General features: G+C 37.7%; 1 protein-coding gene across 5 annotated transcripts in view; it reads left to right on the top strand.

Annotated features, from left to right (window-relative positions):
* Positions 1 to 13,145: 13,145 nt before the first annotated feature.
* CACNA2D1 (calcium voltage-gated channel auxiliary subunit alpha2delta 1) overlaps positions 13,146 to 23,527 on the top strand; it is a 413,517-nt gene continuing 403,135 nt past the window's right edge. For all 5 annotated transcript variants that reach the window (XM_082781189.1, XM_082781188.1, XM_082781191.1 and 2 more), the window contains exon 1: positions 13,146 to 13,365. In XM_082781189.1, coding sequence (XP_082637315.1) covers positions 13,271 to 13,365 — 95 coding nt within the window. In that variant the 5' untranslated portion in view covers positions 13,146 to 13,270. The remainder of the gene's footprint in view (positions 13,366 to 23,527) is intronic.

The following is a 23,527-nucleotide window of genomic DNA, read 5'->3' as shown; positions in this document are numbered from 1 at the left end:
AAGTACTGAAAGACTGCAATAAAGTCTCCCCAGAACCTTCTCTTCTGCAGGCTGAGCAGCCCCATCTCTCTCAGCCTTTCTTCATAGGACTCCAAGCAGTGCCTCACAAGGGCAGAGCAGAGGAGGACAGTCACTTCCCTTGACCTGCTGGTCATGCCTCTTTTGATGCAGCTTAGGATGAAGTTGACTTTCTGGGCTGCGAGCACACAATGCTAGCTCATGACAAACTTTTCATCCACCAGCACCCCAAGTCCTCTCTGCAGAGCTGTTCTCAATGAATTCTTCTCCCAGTCTGTACCCCTATCTGGGATTGTCCTGACTCAGATGCAGCACCTTACACTTGGCCTTCTTGAACTAAGTGGTTCACATGGGCACATTTCTCCAGCCTGTCCAGGTCTGTTTGGATGGCATCCCTTTCTTCTGTTGTACTGACTGCACCACTCAGCTTGCTGTTGTCTGCAAACTTGCTGAGGGTGCACTCAATCCCACTGACTATGTCATTAATAAAGATATTAAACAGTACTGGTCCTAAGATGGACCCCTGAAGGACACCACTCATCACCAGTCTCCACCTGGACATGGAGTCACTGACCAAAACTCTGTGTGTGTGGCCTTCAAGCCAGTTCCTTACCCACTAAATGGTCCACCCTTCAAATCCATATATCTCTAGGCAAGGATGTTGTGTGGGGCCATGTCAAAGGCCTTACAGAAGTCCTAGTAGAGGATATTGATCTTGTCAACTGATGCAGTCACTCTGTCATAGAAGGCCACCAGATTGGTCAGGCACAGCTTGCCTTTGGTGAAGCTGTGCTGGCTGTCTCAGATCACCTCTTTGTCCTGCACGTGCTTTAACATTGCCTCCAGGAGGATCTGTTCAATGATATTTCCAGGCACAGAGGTGAGGCTCACCAGTCTGTAGTTCCCGAGGTCTTCCTTTCTACACTTTTTAAAAATGGGAGTGATGTTTCCCTTTTTTCCAGTCACCAGGGACTTCACCTGACTGCCAGGACTTTTCAAGTATAATGTAGAGTGGCTTGGCAATGATGGAGAATGGCTTGGCACTATATATGAGTTTGTACAAAACACAATAGACTCAGCTCCTGTACCTATGGAATTGCACATACTGCAAAAGGCATTAGTAAAGCAATGTCACCATAACCAGTAACTGCAACAAGTCCTGAAATGATGCTAAACAAAGGATTGCACTGTCACAGGATCTCAGTGAAATGACTACATGCCCCATTGATAAAAAGAGGCCAATAGTATTCCCCTCAATTTGGATGAACCAAAATCTGAAACTTTATAGCCATAGTTTTCAGAGAAAAGGCTGAATGTACTGTCTTTGTATGAAATAATGAACTAGATTTGGTGTTTTATATATATGACATATTTTGCTATCAACAATTTACTGCTGTCAGTTGCTTCATTTAAAATGAAACTCCACTGCTCCACAGTGTTGTGGCCAACACATGCCCATTTTCACTCTGCAACATTAATCTGGCTTACCCAACTTCTAGTACTCTGCTCCTCAGTACTAATACCATCTCCTATTTAATTTTTACGTGTGAGTTAAAATGATCTATAATGAAAGGAAATTAACCTGTAAAGCTGTTGTACTGGAGGTAGTCTTCAATTGAACAAACTTACCAACACATTACTTTTTCTTTGATATATAAACTCTCTACAATTCCTTTAACAATGCAGAGTTATTAAAATGATAAAATTAATTTAAAAAGGGCTTCTAAAAATTTGTCCTGTTAAGCATCTTTCAGCAAATGAAACAATACTAGAAAACAAGATGAAACATGAAGTAGGTAGATGGTATTATTGTAACACAGGGTAGTGCAATAATGCAATAATAAGCTAGATTTTTTTAATTTTTTTAATTTTTTTTTTTTTATTTTTGCCAGCTTTGGTATTTAAGGGTCATAGTTGAGCCACTGTAGATTGCATAGGAATTAAACTATAACTCAAAAGTTTCTTCATTACCAAGAGTTTTGCAAAGCAATTTTTTAAATACTGGGGAAGAAGAAAATGCATTGGTTTTCTGAATTTACATATTCTTCTTCCATTCTTTTTAGTTGCTTTCAGAAGGCAGATTTGAAAAATGCAGGTTTTTTTTTTTTTTTTTTTCCTACATTTTTAGGTATTTTGCGGGTATTGAAACATTGGAGATTTTTCTAGCTTGAGAAAAAAATAGCTACCAAGCAGATGCACTAGCTATTTCAAAATACTCCCTCCCGCTGCACCAACAGAAAACTGTGCTGCTGATTGCCACTGCTTAGTATTGTCTCCCACACATTTTAGAAGCCATGATTTCTTCAGCAAAATACCCAGGGCAGTTCACTGAAATGAGGCTTGGCATACAGATTGCTAGCCTGGCTGTAATCACCCCTTGAGTTATAGAGCTTGTAAATCACATATCAAAACATGGTAACACATCAATTAATGTTCTACTGGAAACAAATCAAGGACAAGCCTACAGTGTGACTTTCTGCCAGTTTTATTTTGAATAGACGTGGGGGAAAAGCTGAAATGTTTGGTCACAGTCTTTATTTACCCAATCTGTCTTATATACTATTGCATAATGCTATCACAATATTAATATGCAAATCGACACTCAAATAAAAGCCATGCTTTCCCCATTGATTTTGAGCAGAGCTTCTGTTACAAAGAAAAATACTTAGCACTTATATGCCTTTTTCATCCTCAAAACTCTTACAGTGCATTTTAATTAATCCTTTTCCTTTCATTTTTCTGACCCTGCATTAGGTTTTCTGCCTCCTCTACCCGGGTACTCTCAAGGTTATGTCCTCCTTTCAATGTTTTCCTCAGACTTTTCGTGTTTTCAGAAATGATCTCCCTCTCATATCTTCTTATGCCTAGAAAGCAGACCTCGGGAGACTGGCCAGAAGAAAAAGGCTAGACAAGGGCAGAAATTGTTTCCAAGGTCAAAATGAAACAAAGGAACTCTATTTCCAGGGAGGAATTAACAGTGATCCCATCTACGAAAGGTGGTCTTTTTTCTCGGCAGGTACCTCAGTGTGCTCTCAGGCAACCTCCAGGGAGGCTGCAAGGTGGGACCTAATGCAAGATATGGTTCAGCTGGCCTAAAGGTAGTGTGTATGTGCAACCAGTAAAAGGTGCCAGATGAAAAAATAGCAGCAGCTTCTTGTGGAGAGGAACTTTATATACTCAAAGAGGATTTCTACTGCAAGGTGCAGCGTGGGAGGAAGAACATGCTTTGGTCCAAAAGGAATTTCCCAGCTCACTGCAAAAATGTTGATCTATGTTATAAAAGGAAAACTCTCTGTCCAGATTTATCCTCTTTAATATTGAACCCTTTTTTTTACAGCTTCTGTTTTTATATTTCTAATTATTATATTATGACCTGGATTATTAATACTTACCATGTGCTTTAGGTGTCTACCATCCATCTAGATATTGTGATGACAATTATAAATACTGGACTATTAATACATACCAACAGTTGAGGTGCTATGTACCCTTCTGGAGAAGATTAGTCACAAACTGGCTACCATTTCTGACCTACTCAAATTCTGAAAACAGATTTCAACAGCACTTACACAGTGCACAGGACAACTGCTTATCTCCTTTGGGAGGTTTTATTTTATTCACTGAACACAGATGGGTGCATATGGAACACTGGGATTCTCTTCGTAGTAAAAAGTCATCTGCATTTAAAAGGGAGAGAATTTGTGTACTCTAGGGAGGTAGAATTGGACATTTGTCTGTCACAGCCATTGATGGAATGCGTACAGCCCACCTTTCACAAGAAAATTTGAGAATTATAGTTTGATAAATTATCACATTATTTACAGGCAAAGTGATAGCAGTTTCCAAAAGTAAAGGGGGTTCTTTTTATGAAAATATGGGTTTTGTCAATAACCATAGTTTCACTGTTTCCTTTTAGTTTTAATTATTTTAAGAGCCAACAGTAGAAATGCTAAGATATCTCTGAAAAGCATTTTGAAAAGGGAATATTTCAAGCTGTTATTTCATCATATTGTTTTGAAATATCAAAGTATTTCTTTTTTTCACGCTATCTTTGAGATGCAATACTTTGCAATTTATCAATAATTGATTTTATTCACACTTTTATATGAGAAGATATAAACTATCACTATCTCTATTTACCAGCAGGTTCTATCTAGACATTTTCAAAATGCTTTTTAACCAACAGCAATTGTTGTCTAAAGACAGAATTTCAAGATGATGCAAAGATAACAATAGATGCTCAGTATGTTAGCTGATGCTAGTGTTCTTGTAGGTATACTGAATAGTCAATGTAAAAACCTGTATTTCAATTTTGGGGGACACAGTCACTTGGTTAATTTAGAATTCACAAAAGTTACTAACTTTTATGATTAATAGTCTTAATTATTTGGAGCATGCAGACCTATGTCTCTAAAACTTTTAGTTCTAGACCAAGATCAGTAGTAGTGTGCTTGTATCTAATAAATCAGTGATGCTGGAGACAGACATTGGTACTTGTACTACATGCACTCTAACTTCATGTGACTTTCTAGACTGCACCAAAAAGTCTAGAATTAAACTTCAAAGGATCATGTCAGAGCAGAATGCTAACTTAACTGATTATTTAAATTCATTGGTATCATCTGAAAATGTGCACATTCCACTTTATTATTACTTTTTGTTTATCTTGCACTGCTTTGGGGATTTATTTAAATTTTTGGTCAGATCACCTTTGTCCTCTTCCTCCTTTTAGAATAAAGCTACTCAACTCACTTCCTCGTCACCTTCTTTAAATTCTCATAGTTACTATGGAAACAGCTATTAAACTGGGAGTGGCAGTAATTAGTAACATCTGCAAGTGCAGTATGAACTCTACAATATAATTAATCCCAGCATTAGGAGTGGATTGTACAGTGCTGCCCTTTTTGCTTTGCATGGAGCCACAGACTCTACAGAGCCAATTATAACACAGGAGCTTAACGTTGCCATACTGATATATTATGGCTTGTAAAATACTGTGGGCAATAGAAGGGGTATCAATCCACATAAATAACCGACATCATTATTTCTTAGTTTAATGGGGTATGATTCTGGAAAGAATTAGATTTGCAGGGATATTAAGGGCACTTACAAGAATTTTACTTTATATTTTCAGACAACATAAAATAAACTCACTACTAAAATGACAGCAGAAGCTTGAAATGTAACTTTTAAATCAATGCCTTAATTTTAGTTGTAGACTGGGGTTGATTAGATGTGCAAGTTTACCTACAGTGTCTTTTATCTTTTGCCTTTTCACTTTAAAAGCTGAATTGGATTTTTTAAGAACTGCCAATTAAAGATTGTTAATAAATCATTAAAAAGGATGAGAGAACCTATCTGCTCTCAGGCTTATGAATATTATAAATATTTATTTATTATTTTATTATTTCTTAAGAGTACTTGGTATAACATCTCCAATCTATCCCACCAGCTTCTCTCATTAGAAACTATGTGTACTTACGTAATACAAGTGGTGCAAGTTTACCTTAAATTGGTCTTGCAATTGGTGTTAAGTGTGTGGCAGACACTGTATTATCAGACTGAAGTACATTGCATTGGAAACAGCAGTAAATGAGTCCTGCCCTCACTCTGAGCACAAGTAGTGAGTCTTGTGTTCCTAAACCCAATGCAACATGGTCTCCATTATCTGAGCCATAATCTAATCTCTATTTAGTGATAAAGCATATTAGATTGTGCCCAATCCCAGATAACACGGCCACCTGGCCTCTCATCAATCACAGCATAGTCATGGCAAAGTCATGGCAGTCTCGCCTGACATATTCAAAGACTTGCTGAATATATGTTTTGTTTTTGTTTTTTAACCCTTTTTAAACCTTTATTTTTTTTTATTTTTGTTGTTGTTGTTGTTTTTTATTAAAATAAAGGGACATTTGCACAACAGTATGTGTAGTCCAAAACTTTATCAGTGTTCCCCTTCCACTTCTTTATTATCCTTCTCACTTACCTGTATCTCTTCCACTTAATCACTATTTTCCTTCCTTTTAATATCTCATCTTCCTATTGTTTTTCCCTTCTCATTTTCTTCTGTTTCCTTGTTTTACTCTACCTTTCCCCACTTCATTCATTCCTTTATTTTTTTTTTGTAAAGTCTTCCTTTTAAAATACATGAATTCACTGTTTGTCTTCATTTCTACATACATATGCTTTCTTCACAATTTATACTTTCCTGTTATTAACTCTTACTTTTCCATTATTATCTTCCATTCCCACTTTTTTTTTTTTTTTTTCCATTTCTTCCCTGCCCCATATGGCTTCTAAATTATTTTTGTACAGCTAATATTTAATAAACTGGATCAAGCAGGAGACTGATACCATCTCAAACCACCTGTTTTAAGATGGGGTGTATCATTCTCTGGAGGTGCTTGTCAATGTGCATCGACTACAAATGCAGCTGAGACCCATAGTTTTGACTAGCTGTTAAATTTAAAAACATCAAAAGGTTGGTCCACATTGAATGCAAGCACCACTCTGTAAAAGGTTCTTGGAGGCAATTGTCTGAGAAATGATGTTCTTTGTTCGTACACAATTCCTTGTCCAAAGATACCCATGCTCACATGCTCTCAGGCTGTCATTTGTCATTTGAGCACAAATCACTTAAGAGTTATTTAACTAAAAGCATGATACTTATTGTTGTTAATTATTGGATAAGACAAAAGAAACTTTTATTCCTTGTAGGAGGTCCATTCTGTAACCAAGTGCAGAATAAGAAGGGTGAAAACTATGATGCCAAAAGCAGGGAATCAGATACAACTTTCCTACTAAGCTTTGGCGCTCGTTTTTGACTTCCAAAAGCAGCATCTGTGCCTGGACTGCATGAGAACACATCATTGAGAACACGTTTGGTCCCACTGGTTGTCAGAGCCATGGAAAAATTACTATTAAAAAACAAACAAACAAACAAAAATAAAAATAAATAAATAAATAAAAAGAATGGGTTCTAGGTGTTCTTCCAGATTTCTGGAGATCAGTTTCAATTGTTTTCTCTGTCACAAGCTCCTTATGAGACTTTTTGCCTAGGACTTAAATCTTCCTTAACATTGTGTTACATCTGCTTGAATTTTCTCCTTAACTCAGCATCTTGTAGAAGTGCACAACTGTAAAAACCAATAGTAGTGTTCAGTTAAGAATTTGAAATAGGTAGAAAATAGCCATGTACAAATGTAGAGCAAGGTCGTGTTTAATACAATTATTTGCAATTTAGAAAAACATTTAAAATGAAAGCTCATGATTTAACATTTATGAAATGACAATATATCCCTATTTCTGCTATTACATTAAGCAGATTAGTTACAAATGAAAGATGAGTATACAGTACAAGGGCATTTGCTAGGAAAGTCTAAATGTTCTGCAGGACATGATGAAAAGTTTTCTTTTGCAGGAATATTGCTAGTTATAATCTCAGCAATAACGTCAGAATGGAGCTTTCATAACCACCTGGTCAATTAGGTTACAGAGGTTAACCAGGTATGAGATACTGAGGTGGATTCACAGCATTTGGCTGAAAAGTGGCTTGGTATGATTATTCTGATTATCACCTCAGCGGACAGCTGTCCTCCCCTCACCCAAAAGGGACAATGTCCCCCTTTTTAGTCCTATGAAGATGCAAGATCCCAGATTTCAGGACAGTAGCATTTTTACATTTAGAAAAGCTGCTGGAATAAAGATGACACTCACAGGGAGAAAATTTGGTTGTGAGTAAATTTGGGAGAGAATGGTCTGCTTTTGGAGGTGAAAGAAGAAATGCATATATTTATTAAACAAACAAATGAACAAACAACAACAAAAAACGTGTATCAGCATAAAGACAATGTAAAGAACAGAATAAACTAAGTTAAAATAAATGAGGTGCAGGGAGAAAGATAGACAAGGTTGTACAAAAATATTGTGTCACTCAATCACTTCCTTATACAAGGTATATACATATATGTTACTTGTATGACTGTTCTTAGAAGTTATATTTCTTTACAAGCTCAGAACATACCATGCTTTAACATTTATAATTGAGGGTTTCCTCCAGCGAAATTGGTTTTCTGTGAATAGTGTCACAACATCAGTATGAGATTTACAACAAGGATTTCTACATTACACAGTGAAATACCATACAGTGATGCTTGAACAAAAAATTCATTTTTCTTCCAGACTCAAAAACATTATAACATCAGGATGAACAGGTCAAAACCAAATAGCTATCTCCACACAGTACTGCAGCTCCCTGTGTAAATGTACTAGGATCAATGACAATTGAATAAACTTTATGTTATGCTTCCTCCTTAAATGTACAAAGTTTTACATGCCTGGCACATTGCTTTAAGACAGTATTCTTCAGTATTCAGAAAGAGAATATTTCTGATCGTGGGCTACAAGTTTCAATACTAAGCTATCCCCCAACTATCCCCTCATTGCTATTTTAACACCAATGCCAAGTAAATAAATAAATAAAACAAATAAAACAAGAACAAACAAACAAACACCACAACAAACAAAAACAAAGAAAACACACACAAAAATTTTGCAATGTGAAAATGCATGTGACCCTGCTCTTGTGACTAGAATGAGGATGAACATATTCTGCAGATCTGAAAATAATCTCACAACAATAATAAGATAGGGAAAGTTTTATTACTAAATTCAACAAACTTACTCAAACATGATAAAAATCAAGGGTGAGAACAAAATAACATTGAGAACAATGGTATTGACTACCTTGAAACTTGATGTAGCTCACGAAGTTTTTCTAATATGCTATCCAATTCAAATGCAGAAAACAATTCTGCTCACTTGCAATGATCCTGCCTTTCCATCTGGTGCAGATTTACATAGGAGGTTTCTTTCCTGAAATTACAATTTGTGATCAGGCAGCCTGCACTCTCTTGTCAGCCCTGCATAATCAAACAATAAGAATTATTCAGCAAGATTGCCCCTTCCTGCCCTGTATAACATGCACACATAAAGACTGGCCAAGAATAAAATGGTATCCTGGCATTTCTGTGGCATTGATTAAGACCCTGTCATCATTTTTAAAGTATTTTAGGAAGCACATCTTGGATGAATTGAGTGAGACCTAGGGTCCCATCTAGGAAAGTATCTGTCCCAACCACAATGGTGAAGTGCATTTACAACACTGCTCATGGAGAATAACAGCCACTACTGATTGGTTGATCTAAATAAAAAATAAATTAAAATAAATTAAATAAATAAAGGACAATTGGTCATTGTGTGTTATCTATTCACAAAAGTGCTATAACCACTACATATGTTAAGTTAAACACCACCTTTTTCCCAGTTTCATTACAATACTGATTAGTAAAATGCTGAATCTGGTTCTAACACATAAAATCCGTTTCTTAAAAAAAAATGGTTAACAGACAGAAGGCCTGCTTCTTTTGTCTTATGCTGGATTTGTGACAGTGTAAATCATTTATGAAAATGTAAACAATACATCCAGAAACTGAAATTAAAGACAAAATCTTAATCATAACTTAATTTTTGTTACTGATATACTGAACTGAAAAGAATACTTTGACATAAAATAAATTTTGTATTTTTGCAATAGGAATTTTTATTTCTGACATATAGACAACCAAGGTCAATTGAAAGATTCACACTAATCTCAGTAGGTGCAAAGCAAACTTTTTCTAAGATCCCTGTTATTATATTAATCCTAGTCATCCCTATGTGCCTTCAAAGAAAGATCTCGGTCAGATATGACGGGTAATAAATTTAAAATGAGGGAAAGTAAGAATGAACAAAAAGATTTACTTTCGTGGTTTTTTGTTTTTTCATTAAAGTTCTTAAAAAACAAACAAACAAACAAACAAACAAAAAAAAAACTCAACACAGATGAATTCTAAGAATAATTGCAGTGCAACATTATTGTGAAGTAGAAACCACATGTTTAAATATTGTTTGAAACATGCCAGGTGTCAGCATATGGAAATAGTCTAATCATCGAATGTTAAGAAATTGATCACATATAATATTTTAAAGGCTTTTAGAAGTTTAATGATGAAATTATTTTTGTTTCTGCCAGATTATGGGAGTATGAAGAAATACTAAGAACCTTAATTCTGCTAGTATTATGTATTAAGTCAATCACACCTTCCTGTCAAATCTTGAGAGAATTGATTTGAGCACAATCCATGCACTTATATCCACACATGCTTTTAGGATGAAGTCAACATTTCTAAACATTCTGCATCTTTATTAAATACCTGGCAGATAAATGCATTTTAAGCATTTTAATTTTTATGTGGAACAAAAGGTGAGAAAATAGTAAATAATACATTCTCTTGGAGCACTCTTTTTTCCCCCTGTACTTCAGCATTGGCTGCCTGATTTTCAGACTCAAATAAAGGCAAAAATTCAAAAGCCAGCTTCAAGCCTCACTTAATTTTGAAGGAAAACTGTCATTTGACTCCAGCTTTTCTCAGAACTGGGCTCCAGTCCAAGCTTGCTTGTAAATCCTGTAAAGCTTGCAGGCTGAACTTGAGTTGTGTATCACAGATCTGTCTTACCATGAATGCCACAGAGGTAGCCCTTGCTGAGCTCCATGTTCCAGCTCTGGCTGCTTCTCATACCTCAGCTAGCTTGTTTGGAGTTGATCTGGATATTTCTCCTCCTTGTTGCAACTGCACATAGACACCCTTTCTCTTCTTCTTTATCCCTGAGATTCAGTGAGCTCCTCTGAAGCATTCACTTGCACCTAGGCGGAGTTCATTGCAGGGTTAGCACCTTGCAGGGAGTCTTGTTATACAATTGCAAATAGCACAGCAGATTTGATGCCTCAAATACTGCCATATTAAAAATAGCTATAATTTCCCTAGCATTGCATCTTTTCCACATTTGAGCTATCATTAGTACTAGTACTAATTAGTACTAATTAGCATTAGTACTGTTGAAACAGACACAATCTGGACGTTACCATGCTAGTTGGGGTGCCAACCCACCCATGCATTGCACTGTTGCATTGCTAGCCATGCGTTATTGTTAGAACTGTGAGTGAGTAGCAATAGTTATTGCTTTAAACAGCTCTGTAAGTGATGGATGCAGCATCACAAATGGGCTTATACAAAATTATACCAGTAATGAAAAAAATATTCCTGTGTAACCCTATGCATTTATGTTTATTGTGTTATCATTCTTTGATATTTGTCTCCTGTACTTTATATTGAAAATGTCTGAGTGAGAGTGGCCTTCCCATGTGGGCTTGCACAGTCATTTGCACCCTCTCAGCCCTGACCAAGTGTGCACCCTTTTGTGCACGCCCACTTAAGTGCAGGGACTACAGAGCACAGTTTTCCCAGCTCAGTGACCATGGCTTGGTGAGCAGTGTATGGGTTGATGGGGGAAGCTCAGCTGGGAATTGAACATGAGCACTTTCCTATCGAGCACAGATGATGTGGGTGAATGCTGTATCCTTCAGTTAGGAAAGGGGCCATTTGGGGCATTTCCACCCCTTCTTCTGGTCAGGTGAGGCTGGAGTGTTAATTCAGGTGCCCGCTGCACTTGGGAACAGAGGCTATCAGTGCCTCTACACCCCGCTGGAAAGTGGAGGTGCTCAGCTGGGCAGCTGTAGCTGTGTCTGAAGTGTTGCTACGTATGGTGCAAAGCTGTAAGGTGTATAGATACATATAAAGCTGGACTATAGATATTCTTCAGGCTGTTTTGAGTTTGCAGGCGGCAGTACAGTTTTAGAAATTGCTATTTAGGACTTGCATCCAAACCCTAAATCCTACGTACCTACAGGTAGGTGGAAGGTGAAGACAACAGGGAGCTCTTCCCACCAGCTCTGAAGTGCCAGCTCCAATCCAGAAACAAAGTAGATGAGTGACTGCACGGTTTACAGACTGCAACTGAAATATTGTGCTGGCCTGGAGCCTGGGCACAGCAAACACTCAATTCTCCATTTCTGGATGGCAGCTTTAGTACTTCTGCCACTTTTAAACTAGAGATGAGAACTTTTCTGTTTTATAGAGATTGTTGTGAATTAAAACATTTGAGATTTTGTTACCTTGAGATACAATGCATGTGAAAACAACACGAATACCGGGTCTGCTCTTTCATTTCCACCTGTTGGACTAATTACCAAAAGTGCAAAAAAAAAGAAGACTAAAGAAAATCAAAACAGTCGCTGAACTTTCAATTGCTTTACTAAAAGAAATATCTCCCCGGGCTTCTCCATTTACATGGATCGTGTAGAGTTGCCACAGAGACTGGTGTACCCGAGCACGGGTGAAATAAAGGAGGGCAGAAGAAACCGGTGCTCTGAACTGTCGGAGGGCTCTGGAGATAAAACAGCTCGGTGAGAGGTGCGCCGGGGGGTACCCGGTCCCGGGGGAGCTGCGGGGACGCACCGGGACCCCCCGGAGGCTCCTCGGAGCGCTCCTACTGCAATACGGGGAAAAAAGCGGCTCTTATATACATACAGACACGTATATACATCCCCATATAGACGAGCACACCCCGGCTGGGTGTGCTGCGGGGCTGCGCGCGGCCAATGCTCTAGCCGGAGGAGGGGAGAGGGGATTAAAATAAGGCACGAAGCGGTTTTAAAAATAGCCTGGGGGAGGTGCAGCACGCAGCCCTGGCCCGGCCCGGAGTTCCTCGGCTGCCTTGCAAGGAGCGCGGCCCCCCCCAGGGCCCGCCGCCCGCCCCCGCTCCCCCGCGGCCGGCAGCGAAGGCAGGAGCCGGGAGGAAGCCGCCCGCCGCCAACTCTTTCCCCGTTTTTCCTCCTCTCCCTTCTTCAGGAGCACCCACCCCGCCTTCCCCCTCCCCTCCTGCTGCTGCTGCTGCTCTGCAATCGGGGATAAATCAGGGCCGGGCACAGGCGCGCACGCAGGGAGTGAGCGGGGCTCCGTTACAAAAGTAGCCCTGATGGCGGCGGATCAGAGGAAGCTGGAGCTGCTGCTGGAGTAGCGGAGAGTAGAGTATCTCCCTCTCTCGCTCCTCTATTTCTTCTCTTCCCCCTCTCCACCCACAGCTCTCCATCGTTTCTCCTCCTCCTTTCCCACCCGCTTCTTCTGCGCCTCCTGCCAAGGGGCGGGGGGGGGAGGGGGGGGAGCGGAGGAGGCTTTAAAAAACAACAGCCCCCCCACGCCGCACGCACAATAATTGAATTTATTATTATTACCGTCTCGCCGACTTGGGGAAAAGGAGGAGGAGGAGGAGGTTGGGGTGTGTGTGTGGGGGGGATCGATCTTCGATCAGGAAGATGGCTGCTGGCTGGCTGCTGGTCTTTAGCCTGACACTTTTCCAGTCCCTGGTGATGAACCACTCCTCGGAGGGACCCTTCCCTTCGCCCACCACGTAAGTCCCCGACGGGTGGGCGAGAGGGGCGAGAGGGGCGAGGGGCAGCGGCTGGGGCTCCCCGGGAGCCGGGGGAGAGCGCGGCTGGGGCGAGAGCACAAAAGGCGCTCCCCGGGCAATAAAAGTAAGTGTGGCTGGGGAGCGGCGGAGTGGTGAAACGGCAAGGTTTCGGCTGCCATGGCTTGAGCAAGAGGGGCCGATAGGAGGGGACGGTGCCCCGGTGAGAGCGGATTCCCCCGAGTCCCCCTCCCGGTGCGCATGGCCCCGGCGGCGAGCTGCGCCCGCAGGAAAGTTTCCACTCCCGGGCAGCTCGCCCCTCTCCTTCCGAAAGGGCTTATTTCTGGCAGGAATATCGGAAAAAAAAATAATAATAGCCATCACTTGAGCGATTTAATTCACGTTAGAGGCAGGGAGAGGTTTTCGTGCCGTCCTGAGCCAGGACGGCAGTGCCCGAGGTGTGGGCGCGGGCGAAGCTCGCTCCCAGTGGGATGGGTGCCAGGGCGCACCGCGACTATTTTGACAGCTCCGGGGTTTGTTTTATCCATGTGTTTGTTCGGGTGCTTTCGTGTGTGCGCACGCATGTGCAAAAGGCGATCTTTTTTAGCGAGCTGAAAGCAAGTAAAGAAGTGTTTTCCTACACGTCCTCGAGTGTCGGCCTTACAAGGCATTGCATGCCAAAAATCACATTGGAGAGAGCCGGTGGATACTCGGGGCAGGCGGCTTTGTTTTGGCATGGCTGTGAGACAGAAATCTTTAAGCCACCGCATACACACCAGCGTGAAACTGTTGCCCAGAGCAGTGCAAGGATCACACAAGAAGGGCGAGCAATAAAAGAAATGGCAAAAATAATCCAATGCATCATATTTGAGATATTTGTATATATACAAACACTATGAACCATGTTTTCTTCCTTTCCCCCTTTCTTTCTCCCTTTATTTAATTATTTATTTTTAAGCACTTAGTCCCTGAATCTGGATTAAAGCTATCAGTAGGTAACTTTTAAGTGGATGACTCACTTTAATGCTTTTTACCCAAGAAAAATAGTGCTGATGATACTCTTCCCTATTGTTTAACGCTGGGTGGAATTTATTGCCCTTGTTCATTCTGTGCAGAAGGATGAGTATACAGCAATTACCAGCAATGCATTTTCACCAATTAGTACTGCTGGTAGGTTGTTATAATTGGATTCAGTTCTGAGTATCGGTTCCATGGTTCCATTATGAAAGACTTAAAGGGATGCTCCTCACACTGTTAAATGAAAAAAAGGAATACAAAGGTAAGTGTAAAATAACCACTTAATATCTTCTAAGTTGAATGCATATTGCCTTTCATTGAAAGGAAAATTATCTTTAAAAAAAATTCTGGTGTTGCAGTTTTAAAGGCGTACCATGTAAAAGCAAGAGTGACAAAATACAAAGATTGGGCTTTTATATCAGTGCTTTCCTTGTGCTTGAGCTCCTGTGTTTAGCTGTTTCTTTTTGGACTGATGAAGTATATCATACACAACTAATCACACTTTATCTTCTACTTAGATTTACTTTATTTTAAGAGAGAGAAGTATGGAACCTAGGGAAGTAGAAAGAAGCCTATATTAAAAGGTCATATAAATTCAAATAGAAGTCTAGATCACTTTTTAGTATAATGTTACGTGATATTTCTTTAAAATTATTTTAACTCCTGTCCATGTTTGCCACTTCCCTTAGAATTTACCTTTACTGCCACTATTATAACAGAAATTGTTAACAGGGAAACAGACTATATAATGGAACTTTAATTATAAGCTAAACCTATGAATAAGTAACTCAGAATATGGACAATAGCATTTCCATATCCTTCATAATCTACTTACTGTTAACTTTCTTTTTTCTCATTATTATTCCATTGAAATGTTGCAGAAATTATCTATAGTGTTTATCCATCCTTCATAGTAACGTTTCTCCTTTGAAATTAAATCAAAGTGCAAATAAGGCTTGGCTCATTTAGGAGACAGCACAACAGGTTGATGGAGGGAGAGCTGCTTTGCAAAACGTAATGATGTAACAGGTGAAAGAGAAATTTTTTGGAATCTCTTTTAAGACTTCACAGTTAGTGGTGTTTTGTTTCCTACTACAGATGACAAATGGAGAAAAACAAAGAGATGTGGCAGAAATAGGAATGCTCTTAATTTGAAGTATTTTATATTCTAAGAATATTAAAAATAGGAGAAAAAAAAAAAAAAACAAAAGAGAACGAAGGAAAGAAAATATATTAATAATTGAAGAACTGAAGATTAGCTGACACTGTGTTCTGAGAGAACTGCCTTTTCCCATTATTTTCAGTCTATTTTTCTTTTTTGTTGAAAAGTTGCTCTGAGGAAACAGCTTTGCCCAGCTGTTGTATGAAAAATGTGCATATTCAAGGCTGTATAGTTTGTGATCTCATCAGCAACTCATTACTGTACAATCACTTTTCCTTCAGTCATCTGTTCCTTCTGTACCAGTAAATACTTTTAACATGTGCTTTTACTGAAACATTCATAAGTGTGTATCACCAATACAGTAGTGCACAAGTATGACATATTTTTTTAGCAAAAAATGCTGAAGGTTTAAGCTATGCCAGTTTGATAGAATCTCAGTCATTTGATTCATCTTCCTTCACTGACACGGCAAAAAGGCTTTGATATATTTACCCAGCAACATACACAGAATTTTGAGTGAAGGTGTGTGCTGTATGAAATGGGAGCCTTAATTCTCACTGAAAATATGAGCAGGTGGCATAAACACATTTGTTGCTTCCTGTGTTTGAATATTTCGCTGCAAATATTGGCGTCTTCCCATAATTAACATTTTAGGTATAGTGGCAATTATGTCTTGATCTTTAGATGTCAGGCTTATCTACTGATCAATATATATAAGAGGTTTTATTGAAATGCAAGATTTTCATTGTATTATGTATTAGGGATATATTATATGTTAGCAGAGAATATCAAGCTCTTACTTTTAAGGTAGAAAGTCCAAATACTTTAGTTATACATGCAGCAGTGCAGATATTTTGAAATATTGTTGTATGCGGTTCTCCTGTCCGTATAGCCATGCTAATGCTAACACCCTACACAATGCACTTCTTTCTTCTTTTCTAACCTTATCTATTTCTTTATCATCTATATTTATGCAGATTTAAGAAAATATGTAAATGTAGTTTTGTACATTGCCTGGTAAAGGTAGCATAGGGCTCTCTTTATTGTTGTTCTGTTATCTCTCCTGCATGAAAACAGATAGTCTTAAGTTTAAAAAATGGTTTAAAAATGTTATAATTCTTAAGTAGACTTTTGACATGGTATGTCTTACCAGTGTTGATCTTTCTAATGATAAAGAGCAACATATGATATAGAAATGTACCTACTGCTTCCAGATAAGTCTGGCTATTCTGATAAAAAAAAAAATAAATTAATTAAAATTAAAACCAGGTATTTTGATTTTGAAAAATCCAGGGCTGAAACCTTTCAATATTAATAGTACTATTTCTGCAATTACATCATTCTTAATATCTTTTTTTTTTTTTTTTTTTTTTTTTTTTTTTTTTCCTGTATCTACTACACTTCTTCCCTCTCACTCATCTTTTTCCATATGTTTGGATATTTGAGTAGAGAATAAATTACACATTATATTCAAGACAGATCTGCTACTTAGATTAATTGGTGTCAAACATCTAAGGATAAAAATAATATGCAGAGGATGAAATAATATACATACAAACATACATATATGTATGTATGCAGGCATGAACACCAGAGGCAATTTTAGAAAAGAAGTTGTATATTCCCTTTTCTTATTTGCATGAATCATCCTTACTGTTTCGGTGTCATTAGGACAACTCGGGGAAGTCTGTATGACTCACATGAATTAGGGCTTGCACAACTGGGATGTTCATATTTTTGGTTTGTGCACATGGACCTAACAAGTGTTGGTCTTGGTGAGAATGTTGCTGGGCTCGGTACATAGCGTCTCTTTCCATACAAAATCAGTGACTGAATCAGTGTTCTTTTCATCTGTTTCTACTGCAATACTTAGGGATTTTGACACCTCTTACATACATACAATCTCATTTTTTAGCATGAAATCTGTGAAAATTTACTGCTGATGCTAATTAGGAAAGGCAGTTGCATTAATAGATTGTACAATATCAGGCTCCTTTGTATTTGAAAACTGTATTTTCCAGTCTATTTAAAAATCTTAATTATCAGGAAAAGGAAATCTTCTGAAGTATACCTTCCTATCAGTGAATTGGAAAGAAAGCCAAAAGATGTATCTACTTAGAGCCAGGGAAGTGCAGTATCACCTCTTAGTATTTTCTCAGCAGCACATCTGAATGCTGAGCATTACGCAAGATGCATAAAACCACAGATATTTTTAAAAGTATCACTCCAGTCAGTTCTTCTAGTAGAAACATACTTAAAGATCAGTGCAGAACAGCTTGTTGATTGGTGTTGTTTTATTTTTGTGAGTGTCTCTGCACATGTGGTGGTGATAAATGCAAATTATTTGGATCCACAAAGCATTTTTCTGTTTCACATATTTTATGATGTAAATTGTGAACGGGTATTTTTTATTATTCTTTTTGTTTGTCTGTTTGTTTGTATGCTAAATTCTTTCTGTTTTCCTCCTGGACGTTTATGCTGGGGCCTTAAAACAGGCATATTCTATAAATTTGCATTTTATTAGGTATGAAAATTCAGCTGAAAACATCAAAATAGACACTGATCATAAGAGATGAAATTTCATTGAAATAAATCAGCATTGTAGAGGTTCTTGCCATCTTTCATTTTGCAGTGATGCTATTTTCAGAACTGTATTGCTCATACCCTGCAAAATGATTTTATCCAAGAATTCAGCTGCTAGAGAGCTGGAGCTTGGCAGTGCATTAGTCTGAAATGTATTCATTGTTAAATAGAAGGCCTGTTGTACAGATCTTAAAAAATATTTATCTAGCAGAGCATTTTAAATTGATGGAAGCATGGTCAAATTATTATTACTTTAATCTTTTGTAACAAAGAAACAAAACAGTCTGTGATTGTCCACTGATAACTGTGATCTGACATGCTTATGCTTTTATTCTTTACTCTTCCCTTCTTTGAGAATCCTTTATCCAAGGTAGTATTATCTTCCAGACCGATGTTTGACTTAAACCTCTGTTAGATAGGGGTTGCAGTTTAGGAGCATTTTAGTAGGTTAAGAGAAAAATGGCTCACTCTTTTTGTTGTTGAACATAGTAGAAGCAGAATTGGGCCCCAGACTGTTTTGTACCTTCTTCGCAGCAACACAAGAGCTTTTGATCCCTGTATGCTTGGGATACATGTTGTGCCTAGAGTGTTTATAAAGATTGTGGTGGCAAATACTAGTATTATGGACTACAGAAAATGTTGTTTTCTAGTGCCTTGTTAAAACATCTACCTTAGCAGAAGGAAAGATTTACCAGAACATAACACTGGAATAAAATTGTTGGACCATAACTATAATTTGGTGAATGCGGATGTCATACTTTTGTACATGCTGAATCAGGCTTCTTGTTAGAAAGAAAGAAAACTCAGTGTTCTCAGCATTCAGGTAAAATATATCTAGCATCTTGAAAATGCACAGAACTTTTAAAAAAATAATAATCAACTACAAAATGATAACTGTGTTTCTTTCCCAACCCCTAAGCTTTGCTTTTGTCACTCTTACCCTGCTCCTGCATGAGATTTTCCCTTCCATCTCCAGCTGTTGAAAGATAGGTATTAATGAATACTGAAATGATTCACATTCGAGGTTACAGCTCTGATTTATTTGTCTTGTTGCATCTATTAAATAGCCTGATCCTGTTCACTGTTCTCAAAGTATATTGATTAATGCTGGGTTTTTAGGACCAGACCAATAGCTGCATTTTGCAGCAGTTATGCCATTGCTTGCTATAGCAAACTGGTTATTGCCATTATATAGTGGCATGATTCTTCTTTCACTCTGGATTTACAGTAATAAAAGAGAACTGAAGCCAATATTGCTTGAAGGATATGACTTTTATACCAAGCAGTATGGCATAATACAACAAGTAGTGATTCAGGATGGCTCGCATGTAAGGTATATGCAACACTGGTAGTGAAGAGTACCACTCTCAGCTCAGTTTATTGCTGAGTGTTGCTTATGTGCTGGATATTCTCATTTAGGGTCAGGCTATCCTGCTGAAATTAAAAGGTGACATTGATAGTCCTAGAAAAAAATCATTGTAAGAATGAAGATTATCAGAATATGCCTCAGCACTTTTTAATAGCTAAAAATTAACGATGCATGCCTGTAGCCGTGCAGTTCAGGAGGGATTTGTCTCATCCAACTCCAGTGCTTCCCAAATTATTTATTGACTTACTCTTCTTCTCAGCAAACTCAACTGTTCAGATCCTCGTTCCTCCCAGCCTTAGTAAGTTTTCAGCCTGGAATATAAAATACGCTTTCTCTTTCACCAGCACCTTGTGAGAAGAGGGCAGCTCACTCTTGGGTTATGTTACACCAGGGGTGTTAGGGAAAATACTGCCTTCGTTCTCATCTGTCCCTCCCCATGCTACCTTTCCCTATGCACCAACAGCAAATAGATGACAAAGACAGGAAGCTGAATCTTTCCTCCTTGTATAATTTCTGTGATTTATTTACAAAGATTCTAACAAGTTTATGAAAGAGATTGACATTTTTTTGCATCAACAAATCAGCAAGCTTTTGCAGTTAATTACAGTAATTCAAAATCACTTTTTTTTTTTTTTTTTTTTTTTTTTATCTGAGGCAGGCCTGAAATACCCATAGAATATGAATGTGAAGTTATAATATTGCTGACTATTAAAAAAAAGTTTTATTATATTTTTCAGCTTTTTTTTTTTTTTAATTACATTCTCAATACTTCTCATTTGAGTGTTTGTCTGGAAAAGAGCTATAATCTGACTTTGTAACAGATATTCTACATAGTAATTTAAGCATTTTTTAAAATTTTCCCCTGATTCTGTAGAGCCATGAATATGGAACCAGGCATTCAGCAAAAACTTTTATTTATTTATTATTATTATTTTTTTAAATACGTCTTATGGATCATCTGGGGTAATAATCTTGCATAGCAATCATTTTTTGTAGCATAGAGGTATATATTTGATCAGGAATCTTTCTTTCAGCTCTCTTCCATATTGAATTGTGAAGCAGATAATAACATGAATGTGTGGCTGAGTTCAGAATTTATTTTTCGTAGTGATCAAATGATAAATTATGTTATATTTTATTTAAAGGAGAAAAGCAGAACTCAGTTCATCCAAAGAATTTCATACCTCAGGTGTTTCTGTCTCCTGTGCCTTTTTGCAGATCACCACTAGGCTGGTCTAAAGGCTTAAAAACATTCCCCAGCCATATAGTCTCTTATCTTTGCTGGGATTTTAAAAATATTTTGCAAAGCATGGACTAAATCTTTAAAGTAGTCATATAAATACAGTTATGAAAGTTTTCTGGGTAGGGTTGCAGGACTAAGGCCTAAATGAAGGCATGTCAGTGTCACTTTTAATATCATGATGCATTTTTCTTTCTGCACTAAGGCAGCCATAAACAAACTAGTGAAGGGAAATTTTCTTTGTTCTTAGAATGAGGAAAAAAACACTACACCTGGTTTGTACTGACTCTTAATGATGACACCTTTTCCATAGGAGGAAAGTGAGTCCTAGAGTATGTTTTGTTGAAGATGATGAAGTGAAACAGTTTGCACTTTGAGCTGAAGGATCATGGTTTTTAGTATTGCAGGAAGGAGCAGAGTCATAAAGCGAAAATGACCAGAAGTATGAATTACAGTATTTCAGAGGTCTGACTGTGCTTTTAGGCAAACCAGATCTACAAATATGGCACGAGTGGCAGGCTCCAAGGAATCAACCTTGTTTGGATGCAAAAATTCTCTCTTTGAATTCAAAATTTTCTAACAGCCATGATACGTCAATTTGCAGAAACACATAACTATTTATATAAGCTCAGTTAAGGCTTTTACTGTTTTTAACCTGGTATTATGGGTAACAATTTACTCTTGCACATATATATCCAATATCCCATTAAACTTTTCAAATTGTTGGGGAGTAAGTTCAACATTCCATTAAAACACAGGTTTTGATTTATGGTATTCTACTGTGGACTAGTGGAAAAATGGTTTATTTTGTAAATGGTTGAATGGACCCTCACAGTAATCATTTCCCCCAGTGTGTATTTGAATAGTCCATTTAGCTGATATGTTGTATGGATCCTAAATGCAGCCTTATCTTCAAAGAAAATGCTCTTAAATTGGTGAGTGCTTTGCCCTATGAGATATGTTGGTACAGTGTTCTGTGAGTTTAGTCAAGGTATACACTAGCTTCCTGTGCAGATATCAATGTAGATATTGCTTTTTGCAGAATATGGTTTATTTCTTTTCATATATTAAATTAGAATAAAATATGTATAATAGTATATTTTTTTTCAGTAATTGCTTAGAACACTCCTTCAGATGTTATTGAATGTTCATATTTGCTGTTAGTCTTATATGTAGTTTCATTGCTTTTTACATATGGATGCAACAAGTTCATCAGATTTTTTTCAAAGTCAGCTTAAAATAAAGAGAATACATACATGTATAATAATTCCTGGCAAAAGAAGGTGGAAATGGAGTGTATTGAGCAAAGAGTTTTGTTGCACCATGATCTTCTGTAGGAGGTTCTCCTCTAGAATGCATGCAGCTGTTTGCATATTCTGTAATGCAGCAAGTATTACTTGAGCTGAGCCCTCTGTCATAACTAAATTCAGTGGTGACTATTGTATATATGTATATTATATATATATATTTGCTATATATATATAATAGAAATAAAATTATTGTAAATATTGTAAATAAAGTAAAAGGTTTTTAAATTTATGTTTTCTGTGATGTACATCCTGAATTGTATGTCTCCTGGCTGAGGATATTATTATTATAGTTCCCTCTCCATAATTTCCATTATTATCTGCTTCTCATTATCTGCCTTGCGTTTTGGACCTTAGTTTCTTCCACATTGATTTCTCTCATCAGTAAAATAAGAGGCTGAGGCATCTTACCATTTAGTCAGGCGAGGGTTTATTGTCAAGATTAATTTGTTAGCTAATGCCTCCAAAGCCCTCTGTAGCTGAAAAGTGTTAAGTTGTTAAGGCTTGTTTATTAAGATGCTTTTTTTTTTTTTTTTGATTTATTCCCACCTTGACTCAGATACTTGCATGACCAAATCTTTCCTGGCTGGAACTTGAAATCTGGAGAGTTAGAAGAAGTTAATCCCCATGATCTCTACTTCTTGGATGCACACAGATTGTAAAACATAAGCATTTTAGGAACTACCAGGAGTCAGCAAAAATCTGCAGACAGTATCGTGAAAAAAAGCCAGCACATCTGACTCATGCCAATGCTGTGTGTTAGCTGCGTTCTTGTGCCACATTGCACAGCATTTTTCTTGATGTTGAAATCATTTGGAGCTAAAGATACCTGGATTATCTGAAATGTGAACTGTGAATATTTCTTATTTTCTAGTTAAAATAGAGGCAATAGGTGGTTACAATAACAGCCAAAATAACTTGTGTCACTTGGGTTCATTAACCTGATCCCACTTTTCAAGAAGTTTACTACTGTTTTTATTCCTTTTGTTCCCATTTCTGAAATGGGAATGGTACCCCATTGCCATCCTGCTTGAACAAGCATGTTGCATATCATAAGTTGTACTGCTTTCTGTGAGAAGGATGTTCACAGAAGTACATAAGTAGTGCTGTTTAGGGGGTCTGGCATCAACTTATTCCCATTTGTGGACTAGTAGCATGCCTAACATAGTCACTAATGATCACTAATTATCTGAAAAGGATGGAGGCTGCTCAGATTTCAAGTAGTTTGAGTAGTTGAAGTAACATAGTTTTCATAGCAATTGTTTTGATTGGCCTAGTAACAGTTACAACAGAAGTAATAGTTATAATAGTAGTGCAGTCCTTGCTATTGTATTTTATTTTATTTTAAAAACTACCTTTCCTACTTTGACTACCTTTCCTACCTTCTGGATTAGACTTTCATTTTCTGAAGATATTTTAGATATTGCAGGTAGGTATATAAGCTAATAGAGAGGATTGCTAATACAAGCTGGAACATGTCTTGAAGA

This window comes from Aythya marila (genome assembly GCF_965140915.1).
Source record: "Aythya marila genome assembly, chromosome: 1".
NCBI lineage: Eukaryota > Metazoa > Chordata > Aves > Anseriformes > Anatidae > Aythya > Aythya marila.
The sequence above is the reverse complement of the archived record's forward strand: the minus strand, read 5'-3'. Positions and strand labels throughout refer to the sequence as shown.